This window comes from Bufo bufo, chromosome 2, assembly GCF_905171765.1.
Source record: "Bufo bufo chromosome 2, aBufBuf1.1, whole genome shotgun sequence".
In the NCBI taxonomy this organism is placed as follows: Eukaryota; Metazoa; Chordata; class Amphibia; order Anura; family Bufonidae; genus Bufo; species Bufo bufo.
The window spans coordinates 290,640,137-290,665,924 of NC_053390.1; the positions used below are offsets into that span (position 1 = coordinate 290,640,137).

The window sequence follows — 25,788 nt, forward strand, 5'->3', positions numbered from 1 at the left end:
ACAAAAAACATCATGTGAAAGGGTCAAATTTCATACTAAAAATGGAATAAGCAAATGTTTATTTCTCCACGTTTATCATTCTATCATTTTTCTCCTCCATTTTTGAGTTAAATGTGACTTACAAGGTACAAAAAGGTTCGGGATCTCGGGCCCCTTTTACATGGTCACCATATGGTCCTTTTTTTTTTTATCAGAATTTGAAAGCCCAAACCAATAGTGGAACCTATAGAGAAAACATGAAATGAAAGGATATGCATCTTCTGCGTTTTGGGTCCAATCCTGGTTTTGAATTGCAAATACTAATGAAGAATAACGGATGTGTCAAAGTGGCCTTAAAGGGGTTGTCTCACTTCAGCAAATAGCATTTATTATGTAGAGAAAGTTAATACAAGCCACTTACTAATGTATTGTTATTACCCATATTGCTTCCTTTGCTGCTGGATTCATTTTTCCATTACATTATACACTTCTCGTTTCCATGGTTATGAGCACCTTGCAATCCGTCAGAGTGGCTGTGCTTGCACACTATACTATGTGCGCTCCCATGGTCCCAGTCACCAGAGATACCGGCATTTTTTTCCTATAGTGGGCAAGCATGACCTCCACTGATGGATTGCAGAGTGGTTGTAACCATGGAAACAAGCAGTGTATAATGTGATGGAAAAATGGATCCAGCAGCAAAGGAAGCAACATGGACAATCACAATACATTAGTAAGTGCCTTGTATTAACTTTCTCTACATGATAAATGTCACTTGCTTAAATTACAAAAACCCTTTAAGAGCCCCTCACACGGGCTGAGAATTGTATAGATTATCGCTAATGAGCGTTCATAGTAACGCTCGTTAGCGATGATTTGGTGGTGTAAATATACTATTGATTACAAAACGCTTGTTCATCGTGTCATTGGATAGTCAGTGCGAACACAAAAATCCTCGTTTCTCAAAAGCAGATTGTCCTGTTATACACAGGACGATCTGCTGCTGGGAAGCGAGTCAGTATGGAGAAGAGCGATGGCATTAGTGATCGCCCCTCCCCATACTCTGGAGGAGATCTCTGCATGTAGATGCACCGGTCTCCTCCACCAGCAAGCAGCAGATTGTCAGGAAGGAACGCTTCTCTCCCGACAATCTGCTGGTACATTGTCCCGTGTAAAGGGAGTTCTAGAGAGACTAATGTATAAACATTCAGTCCAGGATGACTGCACTTTTCAGGAATGAACAATATTCATCTTAATTACAACAAACCAGATAACTGAAATTGTCAGTATGCACCAACCAGCCATTAAAACTACTAACAGGTAACGTAGATACAATGGATACGTAGATCTGTCACAAAGACCGGGATCGTCTAACAGTGTGTTTTCTTCCTGGCGCTCGAGTTCGACACATCGCGGATCGGGTTTACAGATTACTGGGAGGGGCTGGAGAAGATCCAGCGGTCATGGTCCATATCGGAACCAATGACAAAGTTAGAGGTAGGTAGAGAGTCCTTAAAAAAGAATTAGTGATGTGTGAGGAGGACTATGACATAGTGGGAATAACTGAGACATGGCTGGATGATAGCTATGATTGGGCAGTTAATGTACAAGGTTACAGTCTGTTTAGAAAGGATCGCCAAAACCGGAGAAGGGAAGGGGTCTTCCTTTATGTAAAGCCCTGTCTAAAGCCCACACTCCGGGAAGATATAAGTGAGGGACATGAACATGTGGAGTCACTGTGGGTAGAAATACATGGAGGCAAAAACAATAATAAATTATTAATAGGAGTTTATTATAAACCACCTAATATACCAGAGTCCACAGAAAATCATAATGAGGTAGTTATTATGGGGGACTTCAACTACCCAGATATAGACTGGGAAACTGAAACCTGTACATCTCATAAAGAAAACAGGTTCTTGGCAATAACCAAAGACAATTATCTCTCCCAACTGGTTCAGGACCCGACTAGAGGGACGGCCATACTAGACTTAGCACTAACCAATAGACCTGACAGAACAACAAATGTGCAGTTTGGGGGGCACCTGGCAAATAGTGACCATAAAGTAATAACCTTCCAATTATCATTCAAAATAGTGTTTCTTCAAGGAGGAACAAAAATACCAAACTTCAAAAAAGCAAAATGTATCCAACTAAGAGAGGCCATAGGCCTAACTAACTGGGGCAAAGTCCTCAAAAATAAAAATACAGCCACAAAATGAGATATTTTTAAAAGCATCCTAAAATCTAATTGTGAGAGGTACATACCTTATGGGAATAAAAGGTTAAGGAACAAGAAGAAACCATGGTGATGGATCATGTGATGAACCATGTGATGAGCGCAGTGACGTCCCACAGGTCCTTTTCCTCCTGGGCATCAAAGAAGAAGACAGAAGAGAAGCCGGGCAGCGCGAACAAGTGGATGAGGTGAGTTAAAAAAAAAATAATAATAATAATTTTTAACCCCTCCATCCCTATTTTACTAAGCATTCTGTATTATGAATGCTATTATTTTCCCTTATAACCATGTTATAAGGGAAAATAATAAAATCTACACAACACCTAACCCAAACCTGAACTTCTGTGAAGAAGTCCGGGTTCGGGTTTGGGTACCAAACATGCCGATTTTTCTCACGTGCGTGCAAAACGCATTAAAAACGCTTTGCACTCGCGTGGAAAAATCACGCATTTTCCCACAACGCACCTGCATCTTATCTGGCCCTCACACGCGATGCACGTGTGGAAGAGGCCTAAGGGAATTAAGTAATATCATAGCCAGACCCTTATTTCTGATATTTGCAGACTCTATACTGACAGGGAGTGTTCCACAGGATTGGCGCATAGCAAATGTAGTGACAATATGTAAAAAGGGTCCAAAAACAGAGCCCAGAAACTATAGGCCGGTAAGTTTAACATCTGTCGTGGGTAAACTGTTTGATGGTTTTCTAGGAGATGCTATCTTGGAGCACCTCAATGAAAATAAGCAAATAACGCCATATCAGCATGGCTTCAATTTATTCAGTTTCTATGAGGAGGTAAGTTCTAGACTTGACAGCGGCGAATCAATGGATGTCGTATATCTGGACTTCTCCAAAGCATTTGACACTGTACCACATAAAAGGTTAGTATATAAAATGAGAATCCTTGGACTGGGAGAAAACGTCTGTAAGTGGGTAAGTAACTGGCTCAGTGACAGAAAACTGAGGGTGGTTATTAACGGTGCACACTCAGATTGGGTCACTGTCACTAGTGGAGTACCTCAGGGGTCAGTATTGGGCCCTATTCTCTTCAATATATTTATTAATGATCTTGTAGAAGGCTTGCAAAGTAAAGTATCAATTTTCGCAGATGACACAAAACTGTGTAAAGTAATTTACACTGAAGAGGACAGTATACTGCTACAGATGGATCTGGATAGATTGCAGGCTTGGGCAGATAAGTGGCAGATGAGGTTTAACACTGACAAATGTAAAGTTATGCACATGGGAAGGAATAATGCAAGTCACCAGTACATACTAAATGGTAAAACACTCGGTAACACTGACATGGAAAAGGATCTAGAAATTTTAGTGAACAGCAAACTAAGTAGTAAAAACCAGTGTCAGGCAGCTGCTGCCAAGGCCAACAACATAATGGGTTGCATCAGAAGGGGCATAGATGCTCATGATGAGAACATAGTCCTACCACTTTGCAAATCACTAGTCAGACCACACATGGAGTACTGTGTACAGTTCTGGGCTCCAGTGAACAAGGCAGACATAGCAGAGCTGGAGAGGGTCTAGAGGAGGGCAACTAAAGTAATAACTGGAATGAGGGAATTACAGTACCCTGAAAGATTATCAAAAAATTTGGGTTATTCACTTTAGAAAAAAGACGATTGAGGGGAGATCTAATAACTATGTATATTCATAGTAACTATTCATAGTATTCAGTATATTGGGCAGGCTAGATGGGCCTAATGGTTCTTATCTGCCGACACATTCTATGTTTCTATGTATAAATATATCAGGGGTCAGTACAGAGATCTCTCCCATCATCTATTTATCCCCAGGACTGTGACGAGGGGACATCCTCTGCGTCTGGAGGAAAGAAGGTTTGTACACAAACATAGAAGAGGATTCTTTACGGTAAGAGCAGTGAGACTATGGAACTCTCTGCCTGAGGAGGTGGTGATGGTGAGTTCACTAAAAGAGTTCAAGAGGGGCCTGGATGTATTTCTGGAGCGTAATAATATTACAGGCTATAGCTACTAGAGAGGGGTCGTTGATCCAGGGAGTTATTCTGATTGCCTGATTGGAGTCGGGAAGGAATTTTTATTCCCCCTAAAGTGGGGAAAATTGGCTTCTACCTCACAGGTTTTTTTTTGCCTTCCTCTGCATCAACTTGCAGGATAACAGGCCGAACTGGATGGACAGATGTCTTTTTTTGGTCTTATGTACTGTACTATGTTACTATGTATCAGGCCTCGAGTGAACAGTAAGTTCTTGAAATTAATGTATTGGGAGTAGGACAAATTAGCAAGTGTAATACTGAGCAAGGGGAAGGGAGGGCACCAGAATGACTAATGACAAGACAAGCCCGCGGAGGCAGAGTGATGCTCTGGGCCGGGGGCATACATAAATCTCATCGAGCCCTATATGACATTGATGGTACATCGTAGCAATATCCCATCAATGTCCCAGATGGGAATACCCCTTTAAAGATTTATCTTCCGATGTGTTGCTGCTAGAGACCACAGGGCACCTTTAAAAGTCTTTGGAGTAAATGCCTCTAGCTAAAGACAGCCCTACACATTTAAAGAAGATTCTCGCAGTCTCTCCCCAGCATGAAATTGCTGGGGAGAGGATGAATATGACTGCACAGCATATATACAAGGGCTGGATTTTGGGCGTAGTGTTTTTTTAAAGACTCACTTATGTACCTTGGGACATTGTAAAACAGGTAATGTATGAGCAATTCCTTGGTGACATACAGTGTACACTGCACCCGACGCCTGGTGTCACGTTACCAGCACATTCTATAGACATACTGTTGACATGAGTTGTCTCCTGGTGTAGAGTATGCAGCAGATACTGTTTCCACCCTGACCTGACGTCCCAGCTTTACTATGGGGGTTCTGATGAGCACAGTAAGGAGGAAGAAGAAAGACGATGAACATGAAGGTGTCAAGGTAAAATAAACGTCACAGCACGTTCATTTGTGGGGTGGGTCCACCATTATTGCAGATGCTGGATAAATTGGTTTTATTTCCCTTAAACAGACAGCCGGCTGAATAAAAGAGAAAGGTTCATACCTCATTGAGTTAATGATACATCTTTCTATACATTACATTTTGTAACTATCATAGCTTAAGGGCTCATGCCCACAAACGTAAGGGCTCCATGCCCGTGCTGCGGACCGCAAATTTGGTCCGCAATGCACGGGCACAGACCGTGGGGCAGCCGCATGCGTTTCGCGGACCCATTCACTTGAATGGGGTCCGCGATCTGCATCCAACGGTCCGAAACCGCAAAAAAGTAGTGCTTGCGCTACTTTTTGCGGTGTGGAGGCACGGCCAGAAACACCACGGAAGCACTCAGTAGTCCTTCCGTGGGGTTCCGATCCGTGCCCCCATTCCGCATCTTTGTGATTGTGGACCCATTGAAGTGAATGGATCCGTGATGCGGAATGGACACGGTCAGTGTCCATGTATTGCCGACTTGCTGTATGCAGGCCTCAATACGGCCACGGGGGGCACAAGGAGTTTTCCGGGATATAATATTGATGACCTATTCTCAGGATAGGTAATTAATATCACATTGGTAGGCATCTGAGTCCCGTTACCTCCACCCATCAGCTGTTTTGGGAAGCTGCGGTACTCACTGGAGCTCTGGTGATCACAGTGGCCTCCCAGGCGCTTACCGACACAGCGCCGTTGCAGCTTAGCCTCATTGACTTGAATGGGGCTGAGCTGCCAGTAGGCCATTTAACCAATGTACAGTGACGTCACATAGCCCAAGAAGAGGCCGCCGCGCTCACTGAGTGCCCGGGCTCTTCCAACAGCTGATTGGTCCTGGGTGTCGGACCCCTGCAGATCTGATATTGATGACCTATCCTGAGGATAGGTAATCAGTATTAATTCCAGGTTAACTCCTTTAATCTACATATTTATTGTTGTCTGATGACCTGTCACCCTTCCTGACATGTATGTTTTAGTAAATACGTATATTTTTCATAAAATTGTTCTGAAGCATCTTTTGTCAAAACACTATATTCTGTTGTTCATCTGTTATTCCTCCTAGAAATGTATCAATAAATTGAAAACTAGGTATTATTAGCGGGGATACATCCTTAAACAATATAAGGCTGTGTAATAACACACCCCATTGACATAGGGAATAGTAATGCCAGTTGTCACCAGCTCATGCCCTCTGATAGGGCAGCAAAAAACTGGTGACAGATTCCCTGTTACCTCTTGGTATTATGGTATGTTCACACGTGGCACAATCTTTTCACTGTGTTCATTCCACAGCAAAGTCAGCATGTGTTAAATGGCCTTACTAGTATTGTGTACAAGAGGTGCAGCTTCAGCCAACCGTTCTAAGGCTCCATTCACACGTCCGCAATGTGTTTTGCGGATACACGGAGTCACGGATCCGCAAAACAAGGAAAGCGGCAATGTGCGTTCCGCATTTTGCGGACCGCACATTGGCGACATAATAGAATATGCCTGTTCTTGTCCGCAATTGCGGACAAGAATAGGACATGTTCTATTTTTTTGCGGAAACGGAAGCACGGATGCGGAAGTGCGGATCCGCAAATGTAGATGCGGACAGCACATTCCGTCCCCATAGAGAATGAATGGGTCCGCACCCTTTCCGCAAAATTGCGGAAAGGATGCGGACACATTTTGCGGACGTGTGAATGGAGTCTAAGGCTTCGTTCACATCACCGTTCAGCCTTTCTGTACTCCTGCTCCGTTATAGGAGCAGGAGAACAGAAAGCATGGATTCAGCACATAACTGAGCCGAACGGAGTCTACTGGCCCTATAGACTATAATAGGGTCCGTTAGGTTTCCGTGTAGAGGAAGATTTTTGAAGCGGAGACAAAAGTCCTGCATGCACAACTGCTGTCTCCGGGTTCCGTGGGCTCCGTTCGGCTCAGTTATGTGCCGAATCCGTCCTTTCCGTACTCCTGCTCCTATAACGGAGAAGGAGAACGGAAAGGCTGAACGCTGATGTGAATGAAGCCTTAGTGATGTCAGAAAAGGGGGCATTTTGTAACATTTAGCAGCATCTGTTATTGCCTTTGTGCATTGTGGGGCTCAGAGTGAATAACAATCCTGGTATTTTCAATGACCCCAATAGATCTATTTTACTATTAATGAATGCCAAATAAAATTGATTAGCGTTATTAGTTTTTGATCTTTCTATGGGCACAGGCTGACCTAATTAGTTCATCTTTCTTTCTACTTAAAGGGATAATCCAACCTAGTAGCAGACAACCCCAGGTGTGCGCCAACCAAAAAACAAACAGTAATCTGTCTGCCGTCCCGCTGTTTTAGTACCACTGCCCTGTGCTTGATCAGCACATTACGGTTTTTGACATGCTAGTGATGTGCCGTTCAAACATTTGTGACCTCTGAGGCCAGTGATTGGCTGCAGAGGTCATGGTACTAAGCCACTTCCTGTCTGGCTGGGACCAGAAGAAGGCATTGGCATTGGAACAGGACTGCAGTTCGGGGTTTTTGCGCGACGACCCATATAACTATGATACTGGTCAGGCAATGTAGAAGTACATAGAAATAAACATTAATGAAAACCGCCACCATAATCCACTAGAAGTACATATTCCAACAAGCAAGTGATAAAGAATGATCGCAAACGGATGCAAAGGAGAAATACAGTAGACGACACTAGGCAATTGTGGGGGGTTACGGGGAAAAAAGCCAATGATGCAAACATTAATCTTGCATGCACAGACATTGGAATTTACAAGGGAGGTAAGATTTTTCTGAAAGCATAGTATTGTGCCACTTAGGTTGGCTACCTTTTATCTAGGTGCTACCACTCATACATTCGTTCTTCAGCTGGATGTGGTGGCTGTTGGTCACTCCACCTTCAGGTTGGTTCTACCTTTCAGATATTTATCACATATCCCATGAATCCTACAATGTCTGATTCTTCTGTATATTGTCAGAACTTGCCTGCGGATTTATCCCAGATGTGGAATCGGATCAATACCCTGCCTCCTGTTGAAAGGCTGCATAATCTCTCTAGCCAGTATGTGCCTTCTGGATGGATTACCATAAGAGTGTTTGTGTCATCCACATTTGATGATTTCCATTCAGAGAGAGAAGTGCTTGTGAAGCAGGTAAGTAATTGAATAGTATCGCTGTTAGAATTAATGGCTGATATTTCATAAAGTGTAATGCAAAAATATTCAGATCACCCTTTGTAGATGTAGTTCTCAGGTTTCATCACAACCTTCCAGGTGTTTCCAGAACTCAGAGAGTGGTGTGAAGCCCGCAGTATGTGCTTGGTTGAGTGTGATTTAAGATGGGGAATCCCTAAGGACACCCCTTCAGGCAAGATCTTCGCCACTTGTCTTGGTGAACTAGATCGATGTCACCAGGACACCTTTGGAACACCTTTTATGGTGGTACTTCTAGGTGAACGGTAAATAACTCTTTACTTACTCCAGGTCTATTATTCACCTAAACGATTCCCCTCTGCTGCTGTTCGGCCACGGCTCTGGGTTCCCGCTCCTCTCCACCTCCTGGTTTTGGGCTTGAGGGGCAGAATATGGCTTGGATTGCCCTCTCAGCTTCAGTGGTGACCTGCTTAAGCCAGAGAATGGTGGGCAGGCAGTCCAAACCAAAAGCTGTCCATCACATCTGAGAACAGGAAGTAGAGAGGAGTGGGGACCAGAGCAGCAACAAATCAATTAGGGGACTAATGATGGTCTATTTTAATTAACTCTGACCCTGTTTTTAATAAAAGTGATTCCCCTGGAATATTCCTTGAACAGAAATGTTTCCTCAGAAAATTAGTTAATGTTTAAATCAAGATTTTATGCTAAACACATTTTGAAGAATTTTTGGTGATGTTATCCATGTTACTATCTATATTAAAATAAAATGAAAAACCCTAAAACTCTGCAGTTTTCACACTGGCTACTATTCCTAATAATATACTGATACTTCTTTTCGCTGTTTGTTGCACTACAACCAGGAAATAAAATGGATTTTTGGAATTTCATATGGTATTCCCCAGGGACAGACTTGGAACTAAAAGTGGCTCTGGAAAAAAAAAGCCTAAAAGTGGTCCCAGGCTGGTTTAAGGTGGTAGAAGGGAGGCAGCACAAATAGGCAGGGTCAGCAATACCATAGTGCAAAATACTATCTGAGCAGAACCAAATACCAAAGTCCATCACAATATACTTTACTTCCCCAAAAGCTGTGCCTCGGTGGTGGAAATCAATAAATGCCATTTTCTGTCCGCCTCCAGTTGTCTCTGATTATGATATGAAGCAGGGGACTCAGAAGGTGAGATGCGGCCACAGTAGTTGAATTCAGGAGGGCATGTGTAGTCGTTGGCCAGGTAACAGGAGTACGTACCTGATTCTCACAGCATTAATGCATTCATTACCACTGAGAGCATCGGCCCACAAGATAATTTCTCTGTAAGATCTATGGCCAGTCCGCCTATGGGTATTCCCCTCCCTCGTTGCTTTGATTTGATTAATAGGGCTAGGCAGTGGCAAAACTGTGATGGAGGGGCTGGCCACAGAAAGGAGCAGAGCTTGGGTGTACCACAAGCAATGGTGACGCTCTCATTGCCCCAAAGGCCTAATCATAACTCGGGAGCAAAGGCTCAGATAAAAAAAGGGTTTTAATCAAGAATCTATGTACCTATGCAAACAGCTGGATAGGGAGGTCGCTGGTGACAGATTGCCTTTAAATTTGAATAATCTGCAGTTAGTGGGGAATTATTTGGGCTGCTGTATGTAGCCTGTTAGTCCAAGGAATACAAATGCAGTCACAACATAAAAAAAATTTATTTTATATTTTTAAAGTTTTTTTCAGTACACTGTAAAATTTGATCTATTTTGCCAGGTCCATTACAAAAAATTCATTTTTACTCCAGGTTGTAATTCAACAAAGCAGAACATAACAACAAGGGAGTGTATACTATCTCAGGGCACTGTATATATCAATAACACAAGGTTCTCCGTTCACAATAGGTAATTGTTGCAGCTTATATACAGTACTACCTCCCTGTACAATGACCTCTGCACAGGTCACAGAGCATGTCTAGAAAACTCTCCCATAGAAGTCAATGAGCCCCCTCCAGTCTGTTGTACCGGTAGTCCATATGGATGCTGTAAAGTATATCTCTAAATGCTGTAATCTACAGCTCAGGCAAGATGGTTTCCCCATAGATATGTACAAAAATAAAAAATAAAATACCTAATGAGAATACAAATGTTAATACAAATCTAGGTGATACATTCCCTTTAGGTCTAAAAATATCTTCTAAATATTATCTAGTGCTGGCTGGATACCAGATGCAGCTGAGGTACCTCAAGGAATTGTTGACCTCTATCACTGGATTGATGGCATGTCTGTCACAGGAACTGAAATACTGCATGGAGCTTATAGAAACTATAATCCCAATGCTGCATTTTGCCTTCGAGATCCATCTTTTCTGCTCCAATTGTCCCAGGAGGATCTTCCAAAATATCAAGACAAAGGTCATAAGGCTTCATTTATGCTGTCACTCAAGGAACAATTGTGTTGCCGCTTTCCTGCGGAACAGATCCTGCACTATGGGTGCCAGATACTTGCCACTGAACCCACTACTGGACAAGGGAAAGTAAGCAAATGCATTGTTAATTCTTTCATCATGCAATAGGTTCTGCAAGTTGTTTAGTCGTTAGTATTCTCAGATGCATTAAATGTTTTTTTTTAAATAAAATGAAGTCAAAATTTGTCTATTTTGTGGCATAGATTGACATCATAGTTTGATTCTACATCATAGTTCAGTTGTAGATGGCCTTCCAACACAGATTTGATAGTTATGCTTCACGTACACTGCTATTCTGTGTGCATTGACCTGTTAAGGACACAACCTAGTTCGGGCTTAAGGATGCAGCATTTTTTTTAGTGTTTTTCATAACCACATTCTGAAAAACATATATTTTTACTTTCGACATAGCCATATAAGGGCATTTTTTATTGTATACGGGACATGTGTATGCCTACTTTTAAGTAATTATTATCACTGCACAAGCAGAACTTAATCATCAATAAGGTTTACTAGGATATCTGATTCATAGGCCAACATACTGTAGACTGCAAAAGGCCCCTGTGTAAGAAAAGTAAGTAAATATTAGTAAGCATTGGTTTCTTGATAGGATGGTGTGGGGCCCTTTTCCTATTGGGTCTGCAGTGAGCCCCTGTGGGAGCCAGTGTAGAAGATGGGAGTGATAGTGGCCCTGATATGTAGTGTTATTGTGTCAATGTCTTACCTCAGGCCTTCGCTCCCTGGGGTTAATTACAGTGAAAAGGTAGACTGAAGATAGAATCAGGCCAGAAGGAAAAGTTTAATAGCCTCTCTTTACTTAGTGCAAAATGTAGCTTGTGCCACCTGGCAAGAAGGTATAGTGGCTGGTTGGTTGAATGGCTGCTACTCTGCACTTAGGTGATAATGGCCTAGTGGTTATTAGGTAGGTGAAGGTGTCTGAGTTGTTGTCTCTCACCTTGCAGCAGTGTCTGTAGATCCTGAGGTAGCAGTTTACTCTGCTGTGGGAGATCTCAAGTCTTCACTTGAGGCTGTCTTTAGCTACTGTTCTTGCAGGAGACGGTGGTCTGATTCCTGAACTCCCTACTCAGGGGAAAAGATATTGTTCATGCGAGTTGATGCTCTACAAGCTACTTTCCAACATCCCCACTATCAGAACAGGACCTCTCTCATCCCCTCTCTGCCTAGCCTCTGGACTTCCCCCTCCTGATAGGTAGTTGGACCAGCCACTCCTACAAAAAGGGGAGGAACAGGGTGGTTAGCCATGTTTCTGCCAACCATTACCTCCCCTACTGGATTAGATGGCAATGCACAAAAAAAAAAAAATATAACATTACATATAAAACTACAACTACACAGACTGCATATAGCGGCCCGTTTTATTAGGGGTCCATTATTGTGTCATATCTTGGGCCCACTGGAGGTTCCTCTGCTACACTGGTGGACCAGTCCGAACCTGCTTTAAAAAAAAAAAAAATAGGGTAAATCAAAGAGAGACAGTTTTATGCACAAAGTAGTTTTTTTGGTAGAATAACTTTTAGAGGTGGGCGTCTCGGTTACTGGATGTGGCATTAATACTTTGTTGGTTGTGTATTTGTTCTTCCACTCAGTGGTGGAAATAGTTTTTTTTATTAGTGTGCAGCTGACTTGAATAAGCAATGTGAACTTAGAGTATAGTTATACATTTTATTTTATGCTTCTAGGTGAAATTGGGGATTTCCTCAGAATTCTCCTCATGGATTCTAGAGTTTCTTAAAAAAAGAATTCTTCTAACATTCCCAGAGCGTTCAGAAAGTACATCAAAGGAGGTTCAGATTTCCTGGTAAGATGCTTGATATGTGCCAGAGATTTTCGGGTAACAGCTTAGACCTACTAGAAATGTATAACTCCACTTTCCTGATAGCAGTTTACAACATCCCAGCAAAAGCAGACGGGAGAAAATCTTAAAGCTCTTATATTTCACTTGCAGTACTTTTCATAATGTCTGTATGTTTCCATAGGGAGGAGGCAGAATTAGCTCAACATCACATCTTTCTCCATCAAAAACAGCAGCTATTTCTTGGACGAGATCTTGAGATACAGAGGATCTTAGAGTTCCTAAAAATGGAACAAGATGATTCCGCCATGTTGGAAAATAAAGACGTTGATGCTGAATGGAGGATCCCTATGTACCAGATTGTTTCAGAGCCTGGAAGAGGCAAGTCATCTTTATTGGCTGCTTGCATATCTAAAGTACATCAGGTGAAAATTTTTAAGATTTTTTAATTTTTTTTGCATACAGATTTATAAGCAGCTTTCCTAAAACATTCATATTCAGCTTCCTCACAGCAGGGTCTTTTACCATTTTGTTGGCTGCGGTCCTTCATCCGTTCAACTTTCCAATATAGTGATGCGTCTTTGCTGCTACCTCATTCCAAATGGACCAGGTAGGTTTTATATATGCTCAGGAACATGTCTTTATTCACATCAGAAAACAGAAGCAAATCAGATACATTTTGCCAACACCATTAACAGTGATATTTTGACTCTTGTCCTGAGTCCTTATGTGCAGGGACTGTGTACAGTAGTTTGTGTTCTGCCACCCCAAAAAGTTTTCCCCATTGATCTCCAGTACCTATCTTGTGATTAGCTATGATTCCTTGAAGTTAAAGCCTGAGGATGCACTATGTTTATAGTATGTCTGTTTTGGGTGTTTTGGGTAAATTCAAGTTTCAGATCACCAAAATGCGGGGTGATTAAAAAAGAATGGTGCAAAATAATACCCTCGGTATTCATAACTGAGAGAACATGATGCAAATTTATTAATATAATAAGATATAGCATCTATCCAAGTTTTATCTATAAACTACAAATGTTCAATAGGAGCTCCACTGGTGAGACGACAGATGTCAGTGATGCGTTATCTCCGGTCTTTCAGGTCCTGTGGCTTAGGGGGTAGATGAACTGAGTTTTTGATGTATCCCTACAGAAACAAGTTACAGGGTGCTAGATCTGGTGATCGTTGAGGCCAGCACAACAATGCAACGTTCCAGTAGACGCGTAGTATACGTACCATAAATACATAGTAACAATACATAGTAACAATACAATACATAGTAACATAGTACATAACATAGTACATAAGGCCAAAAAAAGACATTTGTCCATCCAGTTCGGCCTGTCATCCTGCAAGTTGATCCAGAGGAAGGCAAAAAAAAAAAACCTGTGAGGTAGTAGCCAATTTTCCTCACTTTAGGGGAATAAAAAATTCCTTCCCAACTCCAATCAGGCAATTGGAGTCGGGAAGGAATTTTTTATTCCCCTAAAGTGAGGAAAATTGGCTTCTACCTCACAGGGGTTTTTTTTTTTTGCCTTCTTCTGGATCAACTTGCAGGATGACAGGCCGAACTGGATGGACAAATGTACAGACAGATTACGTTAACGTCTACGCGTTTCAGATACCAAAATATGATCCCTACTCATGACATAGTAGCACAATCTGCAAATTGCCTTATAATCAAACTCCACACCTGAACAAAATAAATTAGCATAAGGTGGGGGAGTGAACCTCAATGGTTAATATTAAAACATGGAATAAAAAATCCAAATCAAATTTATGTAATCTATCTGGATTTTGGATTCCATGTTTTAATACTAACCATTGAGGTTCACCCAACTCTAAATGCAATTTCTATGCAGAGCACATTTACCAAATTTATTCTGAAAATTTCGCTGTATTGTCACAACAGACACCGTTCTTGCAAATTCCAACATGCAGAATGCTTTTTCTTGCTGCAATGTTGCCATCTTAAATCTGGCCCTTTATTTATGAAAACTGTCTAAAAGAAAACTGACTTTGTTGTCCATAGCAATCACAGCACAGCTTTCTTTCCTTTCAGGAGCAGAATGTGTTTGCTTTAACCACAGGCCTTTACATTTGCATCATCCTTTTTGAATGACCCTGTACATCAGTATTTGCAGCTAGTTTTGATTTATATATGACAAGACTACATTAAAATAAAGTGCCTAAAAGAAGGTAAAATCAGGAAATTGTCTTTAGACCCTTAGTAGTCCAGCATCAGGCTGCTTTATCCCTTTTTCAGAGCAAGAAGATGTTCTCATGAAGCTCAGGAATTGTTGGAGAAATGAAGAGATAAAAGACATCCTGCAGCATGTCCTGCAAACATCTGCCAAACTCCCTGGCATGGCCACATACATATTTATTGATGCCATAAATCAGGTGAAATGGTTTAATTGCTCCCACCTATACTGTACACCATGCTAATTCTGTATGTTCTGTGATATGTTTAAGTTGCACCGGGGTTTGAGATAAAATTTTATGTTTTTTAACTCCTTTGTTTTTTACTTATTTATTTTACTTGCTTAGGCTACTTTCACACTAGCGTTAATATTTTCCGGTATTGAGATCCATCATAAGGTCTCAATACCAGAAAAAAATACTTCCATTTTGTCCCCATTCATTGTCAAAGGGGACAAAATGTAACTGAACAGAACGGGATGCTCCAAAATGTATGCTGCTGCGGTTTGCTTTCCGTCCTGGGATGCGGACCAAAAAGGATCTGTCATGACCCACAATGCAAGTCAATGGGGACGGATCCATTTTCTCGGACACAATCTGACACAATAGAAAACAGATCCGTCCCCCATTGACTTTCAATGGAGTTCATGACGGATCCGTCTTAGCTATGTTAAAGATAATACAACCGGATCCGTTCATAACAGATGCAGATGGTTGTATTATCAGTAATGGAAGCGTTTTTGCTGAACCCTGCTGGATCAGGCAAAAACACTAGTGTGAAAGTAGCCTTATATAGAGCTGACATATACCACAGCTCTTTACAGACATTATCCTCACTTGCTGTCCCCAGTGGGACTTACAATCTACGTTCCCTATCAGTATGTCTTTGGAGTGTGGGAGGAAACCAGAGCATCCCGGAGGAAACCCACGCAAACACCGGGAGAGCATACAAATGTCATATGTTTTCCTTGGTCAGATTCAAACCTAGGACCCCAGCCTCCACCTCATCCCCCTAGGCAGCTCTGCACGTGGAGGCAACGAGTCCTGCTCACATTCTAGGACAAGTTGTTTGCGGCCATTTTAACCCCTTCCCAACCAGCTCCATACTTGTACGGTGCTGGCCTGGACTTTAAACATGGCGCCCGCTTAGTTGAACAGCGGGTACTATAGCCACCAGGTGCCTGCCATTTCATACTGTAGACACCTACAGCTAAAGTCCGAGACCAGTGGTAATGCCGGTTGCAGACTTTTAACTGAATGCTCCGGCTCCCCCCAGTGAGGATAAGGGGAGCTGGAAGCATTGTGGAGCAACTTCAGTCCTCCGTAATGAACTGAAGCTGTCGCACATTAGTTCCTATGGAGCTCCATAGGAATACATTGTAATTGTCATACAATCCAGTGATAATACATTGGAGTTTATGAGAGAAACAATCTAATGGGAACTATAAAAGTATAAAAAATAAAAATAAATGTGAAAACACCTGTACTATGAAATAATAAAATAAAATATATGTATGAAAATATTTTTCCCATGCGACGAAACGCAAAAAACTGTAAAAATGTCTGCTTCAACTCCCACAAAAAAATTTAATAAAAAGTGATCAAAAAGCCGTACAAACCCCATAATGGTATCAATAAAATGTACAGATCCCCCCGCAAAAAAATCCGCCCCTACACAGCTCCGTACACTACAAAATAGTTATAGGGGTCAGAATATGGCGATGAGAAGAAAAAAAAATTATAAGTTTTAATTTTTTTTCAGTATTATAATGCGAGAAAAACTATACATATGTGCTTTTGCCGTAATCGTAATGACCTGGAGAATGAAAGTAACAGATCAGTTTTACCATATAGGGAACACTGTAAAAACTAAACTCATAAAACTGTTGCGGAATTGCATTTTTTTCCAGCACCCCAGGGAGTGGGAGTGAAAAATAAAAATGCAAAAACGAAAATCCCTCCAGGGCTGAAATAAAAAAAAAATATGACAGTTATCCTTTAAGACCAGAGTATGAAGTGCCAGTCTTAAAGGGTTTCTATCACTTGGTATGACATAATTAGCTGTCAGACACTAGCGATCTGCTAGTGTCTGCTCTGGCCAACCATCCTACTATAATCACTTGTGGGGCAGCGGTTTTGCTAAAAAACTAACTTTTATAAATATGCTAATGAGCCTCTAGGTGCTATGTGGGCGTCATTAGCACCTAGAGGCTCCGTCTACCTTCATACACAGCCGCCGCCCAGCGCGTCCCTCCAGCCCGCCCATGTCCTCCTCCGTGTGACGCAGCGGACGAGTTCTCGCGCATGCGCCGTGCGCGGCTGTATTCGGCGCATGCGCATTGAATGTCTGACCGCTCCGAGCTGAGATCTCAAATGCGCCGAATACAGCCGCGCACGGCGCATGCGCGAGAACTCGTCCGCTGCGTCACACGGAGGAGGACATGGGCGGGCTGGAGGGACGCGCTGGGCGGCGGCTGTGTATGAAGGTAGACGGAGCCTCTAGGTGCTAATGACGCCCACATAGCACCTAGAGGCTCATTAGCATATTTATAAAAGTTAGTTTTTTAGCAAAACCGCTGCCCCACAAGTGATTATAGTAGGATGGTTGGCCAGAGCAGACACTAGCAGATCGCTAGTGTCTGACAGCTAATTATGTCATACCAAGTGATAGAAACCCTTTAAAGGGGTTATCCAAGACTAAACAGACTTCTTCAGACTGATTGGATCCATGGTGGAATTCATACTTACCTGGTCCCTGTTGCTGGATTCTGGCTGCATCGCTCCACAGCTGCCTTGGCAGTTCCTGTTGCTCTGGGAATGAACATCCTGATGACAGGCATCACATGACCTCTGCAGTCAATCATTGGCCGCAGTGGTGACCTGTCATCTGTACGGCATGTGAAACGGGTACCAGGTCGCTGCAGCAGTCATGTGACTCCCATCAACAGGATGTTGATTCCCAGAGACCCAGAAGCTCCTGAGGTGGTCGTTGTGTGATGCAGCCAGAATCCAGCAGCAGGGACCCCAGGGGAGTATGAACCGCACCATGAGTCCAAGTTTAGTGTTGGATAACCCCTTTAATAAGTGTCCCCTCATTTGTTTTTTCAACTATCAACCATTTATGGCTCCACCTTTTAAGACTGCTTAGTCTGTAGTCCAGGCATGGCCAACCTGTGGCTCTCCAGCTGTTGTAAAACTACAATTCCCACCATGCCCTGCTGTAGGCTGATAGCAGTTGGCAGTCTGGGCATTCTGGGAGTTGTAGTTCTGCAACATCTGGAGAGCCTCAGGTTGGCCATTCCTGCTGTAGTCCATTGAGATTTCACCAGCATTATGCAGAGCTTCTATTTCTGTTGTTGAACCCAGTTATGTACAAATGTATGAATTTCAATGTTCCTTTTTGTAGCTTTCATTTCCATCTGATGTCACCGACCTGTCTTCTTGGCTGAGCACTCAAGGATTTCTTCCTCCTTCCTATAAGTGTGTGATCAGCTGTACCCCAACCTCTGCACTCTGCACCATATCACCATCTACCTGTCTAAATCTGGATCTTCTGTCTCCGGAAGCAGCACAGCGCCTGGTGGTCTTATACCTGTCTCGCTATAGCAAGGTGACAACATTGGTGTAATAAATAGTCAGTGGAGGTGAGGTAGTAAAAACCAGCAATGTTATCAACAATGTGGATTTAGAGTCTGTAGAAATATATTAACTATGGCTTCAAAATAAAAAGATAACATTTTTATATAGTAAATTATATTTTAAAAAATGTATCTAAAAAAAATTATAATCACTGATGACTAGCAGGGATGTGGGGTCAGTCAGTTTTGGTTCTAGTGTAGAAAATTAGAGAAGTCGTAGTAGGAAGTTTGGCTTATAGACTCCACAGACCTGATGGTATTATTTCCAGTGACCATTAGACATAACACTGTCAAGTATTTATTGAAGGGGTTTCCAGTCTTGGAACTGACAGTCCCTGGGGTCCTCCTTTGCCTGTGGTCCTGCAACAGCTTCGTTCCTGGCTACTTTTGGTCCCTGCAGAACCAGAAAGTGTCTGGGTACCGTGACTGCTGCAGCCAATCACAGGCCTCAAAGGGTACAGCAGCTTGACCACTACATCACAGTACCTTCAAGCCAATGTAACCACTGAGGCCTGTGAATGAACCTGGGATCACGCAACCTCCTGGTCCTGTCGGGGCTGGGAATGGAGCAGCAGCATGACCATGAACAGGTGAGTGGAGTTGTTTTATGTTCAGAGGGATAGGGCAGGACCCCGGGGGTTGTTGCCTCCAAGGTCAGACAACCCCTTTAATATTTATGGCATTTAGACATACAGATATACATTATTATTTCAAGAATATACCAACAGGAACAAGAAACGTATAATATTGAAGGTGTAATGCTATGTATAGCCGTTTCTTAAATGTGGAAGCCAAGGCCAGCTTACAATTACTGAGGTGTCCCTTGTGTGTAGTAGAAAGATATGTGACCAACATTAGATGTGTAGTACAGAATAGAATAAAATTGTCAAGACAGAAAAGATGTAGAAGGAAGCTTTGCTCACTGCTTCTATTGGTTCTTTGTCTCCAAGTTTCCGCATTGCCAGTTGATGGCAATGTGTTATTCGCTATGCGGTAAAAAAGGAGGGACACCTGAAGGAAACTTGAAAAAGCCACTATAGTGAAATGGATCCTATAGGATCTTTTACTAACTGGATCATAATGGATCCATTATATCTGTTGCGGCAGAGGTTGTTGCTCACATATTTTTATTGCAGATCGCTTTTTCTTTCTGATCATTTGTGTTTGCTTACTGTGTCTGTCTTCTTTCTGCCTCATACAGATATTAAGCACTGAGCAGCTTCATGAACTTCTACAAAAATCATTCTCCACAAACCCTTTGTGGATATCGCTTGCCTGCGAGGGAACGTCCGTGTCTAAGGAAAGATTTGAGAGGCTCACCAAAAAAAATTATAGAATTAGCTGACACACTGCAAGGTTTGCTAGAAAGTATCATACAAAGACTGGTGCAGGAAGACTACAGTACCCGGTGAAAAAGGTGACATATTCATAGTAGTACAGTACATAATTTATACCTGTTCTTAACTCTTTAACACACAATGATGTAACTGAATCTCATTTACATGTAAGGGATGTAATGGAGCAGGCTTATGAGCTGAGACTACTCCATCCGTCATACAGCTGAAACTCACCAGTAATGACCAGGGTCGGAGATAACTCCAATCCCAGTCACGATAACCCATCAGATGTAATGGCAAATAGCGAATGCAGCATCTGAGAGGTTAGACAGAGGAGAGGGCTCCCTATTTCACCGCCGTGGTGCCAATCAGTTACATATGGCAGCCTGGGGCTTTTGAAGGCTCCCAGAACTGCCATAGTAAGATGCATATCAAAATTCACTAGTCTGCAGTAGTAAACAATCCCTCAAAATGTTGAGAAAATGTTGATGTAGAAAATCATTTTTAAAAAAATTCTATTGTTCTAAAACTAGTAAAACCTTTTTTTTTTAGCTACTTTGTCTGCTGCATTGCTGTCAAGAGGGTGTAGCTGAGCAAGACTTGCAAGGAGCCATGTCTTCTCTAGAAGGTGTCTCAGAAATACCCACCATGTATTGGGCCTCACTTCGCAGAACTTTGAGCTTTCTTCTTCGCGTAGGCCGTGACCACAGAGGGAAAGACATGCTTAATTTCTTTCATGGCAGTGTAGCAAAGGTAACCTTGGCTATGTGTGAAGTTTAGTACAAGATATTTTGGAGCATGAAATTGTATGCTCCATGCTCGATTCAGTTAATAAATCAGCCTCTTCCGTTATTACGATTTTGGACATAAACGTTAAGAGGTACAAGTCATGTAACAATCTGTGCTCTGTCAGGCATTATAGTGTCCTCTCAATGGGGCCACTCATCCTGGACTCTATATGACTGCATATTTTGTGATATTCTTTCTAAAATTTCGACCAGATACCGTTGCCATTGTTGTGGACTTTTGCTTACCATATTCCTTTTCACCAAGCATCTACTTTACCATACAACTGATTGATCCTTTAATATGAACATGTCTTATGTGCATGTAATATGAAAAAACAGGGGCATATGTGTGTTTGTCTAACTGCTACTTCCTATTGCTTCTGCTTTGTAATACATTTTTTTTCCCGGATTTAAGGCAGTGGATCAATGTTTGCTCAGTCCTGACAACTGTCACCATATATATTTAGTCAGCCTGGCTGATTACTATGAGTACAAGTGCACGGACCATGTCACAGTGGTGAACCAGCTGCCAAGACTCCTGCAGGAAGCCATGATGAACAGTCGCCTGGTTAACTTTCTGAGAAAGGATCCCCGTGCTCGCTCTATACAAGCTCACACTAGGGCACGGTACCTAAAGGTAAGTACCAGAAGGAAGGGACAATCTTGATTGCGTTATTTGATGGCCAGATCTATATCTCATACCATTGCTAGTGGTATGGGTTAGTTGCTTATTCTTCTGGCTGTGTTTTGTAGGATCTACGTTGCACTTACGTATGCAGGGATGGCTTCCCCAGGTCTAAAGCTATGTTCTGTGGCATGTGTTCAATGAGAACTGGAGCATTTGGTCAGGTGACTACAATATATAGTTTCTAGATGTTGGTAATTTTTTTCTTAGATTTCTATCTTTCTTTTCCTCCTTATTGTTGATCCTGGGATTTACGTTTGAAATCCACTAAAATAATACAGTAATGATATCACTCTAATGTATCATCTATCCATCTTTATGAATTTTTTTTTTCATATCCATCCAATTAAGTCACCGTGTGCTATCCACATATGTACCACGACCCCACAAAAAATATAGAACATGTCCTAGTCTTGTCCACAATTGCGGACAAGAGGAGGCAGTTCTATCATAGTGCTGGCCACACGGTTCCGTAAAGTGCAGAATGCAAATGGGCGGTATCCGTGTTTTGTGAATCTGCAATTTGCGGAACACAAAACACATATAGTCGTGTGAATGTACCCTTAGGCTAATTTTTTTTAAGTTGATTCCCAACCATAGTATTATAAAGAATAATTATACTGAAATACTTCTGAAACCGCTCAAAACACTGTAAAACACTGCACCAAGTTTAGCTTCAGCAACTCAAAGCTGCTTATAAACCTAAGATGAAAGTCTGATGAAATAGGCCAATTTCGAGTAATTTTGTATATCAAGTTAATTAAAAGATCATTATTGTATTAGAGTAATTGAGTTGATTATAGACCTTTTTTTATCATCTTTATATTTTTACCTATTTCATTGATCCGTCTTTCAGTTCGTGTTGCCCAGCTTAAGCATCAAGAAGGTTTTAGAGGACAAACCAAATCCATACAGGAGTGCAGAATTATTAGGCAAGTTTGTATTTTTGAGGATTAATTTTATTATTGAACAACAACCATGTTCTCAATGAACCCAAAAAACTCATTAATATCAAAGCTGAATATTTTTGGAAGTAGTTTTAGTTTTAGCTATTTTAGGGATATCTGTGTGTGCAGGGTGACTATTAACTTGTGCATAATTATTAGGCAAGCTTAACAAAAAACAAATATATACCCAATTTCAATTATTTATTTTTACCAGTGAAACCAATATAACATCTCAACATTCACAAATATACATTTCTGACATTCAAAAACAAAACAAAAACAAATCCGTGACCCATATAGCCCCACCTTCTTGCAAGGACACTCAAAAGCCTGCCATCCATGGATTCTGTCAGTGTTTGATCTGTTCACCATCAACATTGCGTGCAGCAGCAACCACAGCCTCCAGACACTGTTCAGAGAGGTGTACTGTTTTCCCTCCTTGTAAATCTCACATTTGATGATGGACCCACAGGTTCTCAATGGGGTTCAGATCAGGTGAACAAGGAGGCCATGTCATTAGATTTTCTTCTTTTATACCCTTTTCTTGCCAGCCACGCTGTGGAGTACTTGGACGCGTGTGATGGAGCATTGTCCTGCATGAAAATGATGTTTTTCTTGAAGGATGCAGACTTCTTCCTGTACCACTGCTTGAAGAAGGTGACTTCCCAGAAACTGGCAGTAGGACTGGGAGTTGAGCTTGACTCCATCCTCAACCCGAAAAGGCCCCACAAGCTCATCTTTGATGATACCAGCCCAAACCAGTACTCCACCTCCACCTTGCTGGCATCTGAGTCGGACTGGAGCTCTCTGCCCTTTACCAAACCAGCCACGGTCCCATCCATCTGGCCATCTGCTGGTGTTGGTCCACTGTGTTATAGCAGTCCAAAGTCAGCACAGTCGTTTGTAAGCCATAATCATCAACATTTTTTTTTTATTGAATCACTGAAATAAATTGACCTTTTATGATATTCTAATTTAATGAGATGCACCTGTATGTATTATGAGCAGGGCTGGGACAAATTGAACCCCCCACCCCCAAATTCATTTAAAGTGACCTTACTTTCTAATGGAGAGATTAAAACACATATTTAAAAGAAGTCACAAGTATACTAAATGTAAATCACCCTCTGCAACATAAAAAGACACCAGTATTAATAAATGGCACATGGTAGATGGGGGTCTGTTACAGATTTGCATTAGGGACCAAGAAATTCAGGTTAACCTTTGACTTTGTCTTATTGTTTCTGCAGTCCATCTCATTCCTCTACAGGGAGTGCAGAATTATTATGCAAGTTGTATTTTTGAGGATTCATTTTATTATTGAACAACAACCATGTTCTCAATGAACCCAAAAAACTCATTAATATCAAACGAGATATTTTTGGAAGTAGTTTTAGTTTGTTTTTTAGTTTTAGCTATTTTAGGGGATATCTGTGTGTGCAGGTGACTTTACTGTGCATAATTATCAGGCAACTTAACAAAAAACCAATATATACCCATTTCAATTATTTATTTTCACCAGTGAAACCAATATAACATCTCAACATTCACAAATATACATTTCTGACATTCAAAAACAAAACAAAAACAAAATCAGTGACCAATATAGCCACCTTTCTTTGCAAGGACACTCAAAAGCCTGCCATCCATGGATTCTGACAGTGATTAGATCTGTTCACCATCACATTGCGTGCAGCAGCAACCACAGCCTCCCAGACACTGTTCAGAGAGGTCTATGTTTTCCCTCCTTGTAAATCTCACATTGATGATGGACCACAGGTTCTCAATGGGGTTCAGATCAGGTGAACAAGGAGGCCATGTCATTAGATTTTCTTCTTTTATACCCTTTCTTGCCAGCCACGCTGTGGAGTACTTGGACGCGTGTGATGGAGCATTGTCCTGCCTGAAAATGATGTTTTTCTTGAAGGATGCAGACTTCTTCCTGTACCACTGCTTGAAGAAGGAGTACTTCCAGAAACCTGCAGTAGGACTGGGAGTTGAGCTTGACTCCATCCTCAATCCGAAAAGGCCCCACAAGCTCATCTTGATGATACCAGCCCAAACCAGTACTCCACCCCCACCTTGCTGGCGTCTGAGTCGGACTGGAGCTCTCTGCCCTTTACCAATCCGCCACGGGTCATCCATCTGCCCATCAAGAACTCACTCTCATTTCATCAGTCCATGAAACCTTAGAAAAATCAGTCTTGAGATATTTCTTGGCCCAGTCTTGACGTTTCAGCTTGTGTGTCTTGTTCAGCCTTTCTTACCTTGGCCAAGTCTCTGAGTATTGCACACCTTGTGCTTTTGGGCACTCCAGTGATGTTGCAGCTCTGAAATATGGCCAAACTGGTGGCAAAGTGGCATCTTGGCAGCTTGCACGCTTGACTTTTCTCAGTTCATGGGCAGTTATTTTGCGCCTTGGTTTTTCCACACGCTTCTTGCGACCCTGTTGACTATTTTGAATGAAACGCTTGATTGTTCGATGATCACGCTTCAGAAGCTTTGCAATTTTAAGAGTGCTGCATCCCTCTGCAAGATATCTCACTATTTTGACTTTTCTGAGCCTGTCAAGTCCTTCTTTTGACCCATTTTGCCAAAGGAAAGGAAGTTGCCTAATAATTATGCACACCTAATATAGGGTGTTGATGTCATTAGACCACACCCCTTCTCATTACAGAGATGCACATCACCTTATATGCTTAATTGGTAGTAGGCTTTCGAGCCTATACAGCTTGGAGTAAGACAACATGCATAAAGAGGATGATGTGGTCAAAATACTCATTTGCCTAATAATTCTGCACTCCCTGTAGAATTGTTCAAGTCCAGTAGCCTTTAAATACCAAGAAGTTCTATCTATAGTTTGTCAGTTTCTGCTCTGTATATATTACATAAATCTCCTTCTATTTCACTAACAGCTGTCTGTGAATAAGCAGAGCTGCGTCCTGTGTGGAGTGCATGTCGCCATCATGGGGAAAGAGGCTTTCTTGTGTCATCAACATCACAGGTACCTAAGAGGCCAGCATTAACTTTTTTTCCCCCATTCATCCAAAATTCATACCTGTCTTCTATTTTCCAGGATCGGCACAACTGAATGTCTAATCTGCAAATCACGTATTCTAGGCATCCACCACCATCTCCCGTTCTTCTGTGTCACAGTGTGGCTTCCATGAAACAGTATTGCCTTAAAAATGTAATTTCTATTTATCTGTCTCATATCTATCTATCTATCATCTGCCTATCATGTAGGCTCTTCTGCTCTGTTTCTCAAACAACATCAGGTCCATGTCCATATCATTTCCCAGCTGGGATGTGCATATATAGACTGCTCTTTAACTGATCTTTATAGTAATTAAAAAATAAATACAGTATTAATACTCTTGAATTAAATGCCCTTACGGTAAAAGAACACTGGCAGTCTGTAGTCTGCACCAGGAGCACATCAGTAAGTGATAGATAGATGAATATCAATAATAACTAAATTATCTAATCCCGTGTACAGTATTTCCAGTAAAATCACCAAATTTGCTGGATCTCATTTCATTTTCTGTTAGCAGAATATGAGTCATCATGCAATTAATAGCTCAAACGTATAATATCTTCTAACCAGCCGA

The 25,788-nt window shown here is 41.8% G+C and overlaps 2 protein-coding genes across 2 annotated transcripts; both read left to right on the forward strand.

The window, feature by feature from the left end:
• Positions 1-4,787: 4,787 nt before the first annotated feature.
• On the forward strand, positions 4,788-18,410 carry LOC120990789. Its single transcript, XM_040419692.1, has 8 exons — positions 4,788-5,149; positions 8,159-8,332; positions 8,453-8,637; positions 10,512-10,836; positions 12,468-12,586; positions 12,765-12,961; positions 14,847-14,983; positions 18,189-18,410. Exons 1-8 carry the CDS (start codon positions 5,087-5,089, stop codon positions 18,408-18,410), a joined length of 1,422 nt encoding a protein of 473 aa, XP_040275626.1. The 5' UTR covers positions 4,788-5,086.
• On the forward strand, positions 12,955-25,417 carry LOC120988932. The gene is made up of 10 exons (XM_040416723.1): positions 12,955-13,005; positions 13,082-13,190; positions 14,847-14,983; positions 18,189-18,392; positions 19,622-19,837; positions 20,310-20,510; positions 20,961-21,182; positions 21,299-21,394; positions 25,093-25,181; positions 25,254-25,417. Exons 6-10 carry the CDS (start codon positions 20,370-20,372, stop codon positions 25,345-25,347), a joined length of 642 nt encoding a protein of 213 aa, XP_040272657.1. The 5' UTR covers positions 12,955-13,005; positions 13,082-13,190; positions 14,847-14,983; positions 18,189-18,392; positions 19,622-19,837; positions 20,310-20,369; the 3' UTR covers positions 25,348-25,417.
• Positions 25,418-25,788: the final 371 nt, after the last annotated feature.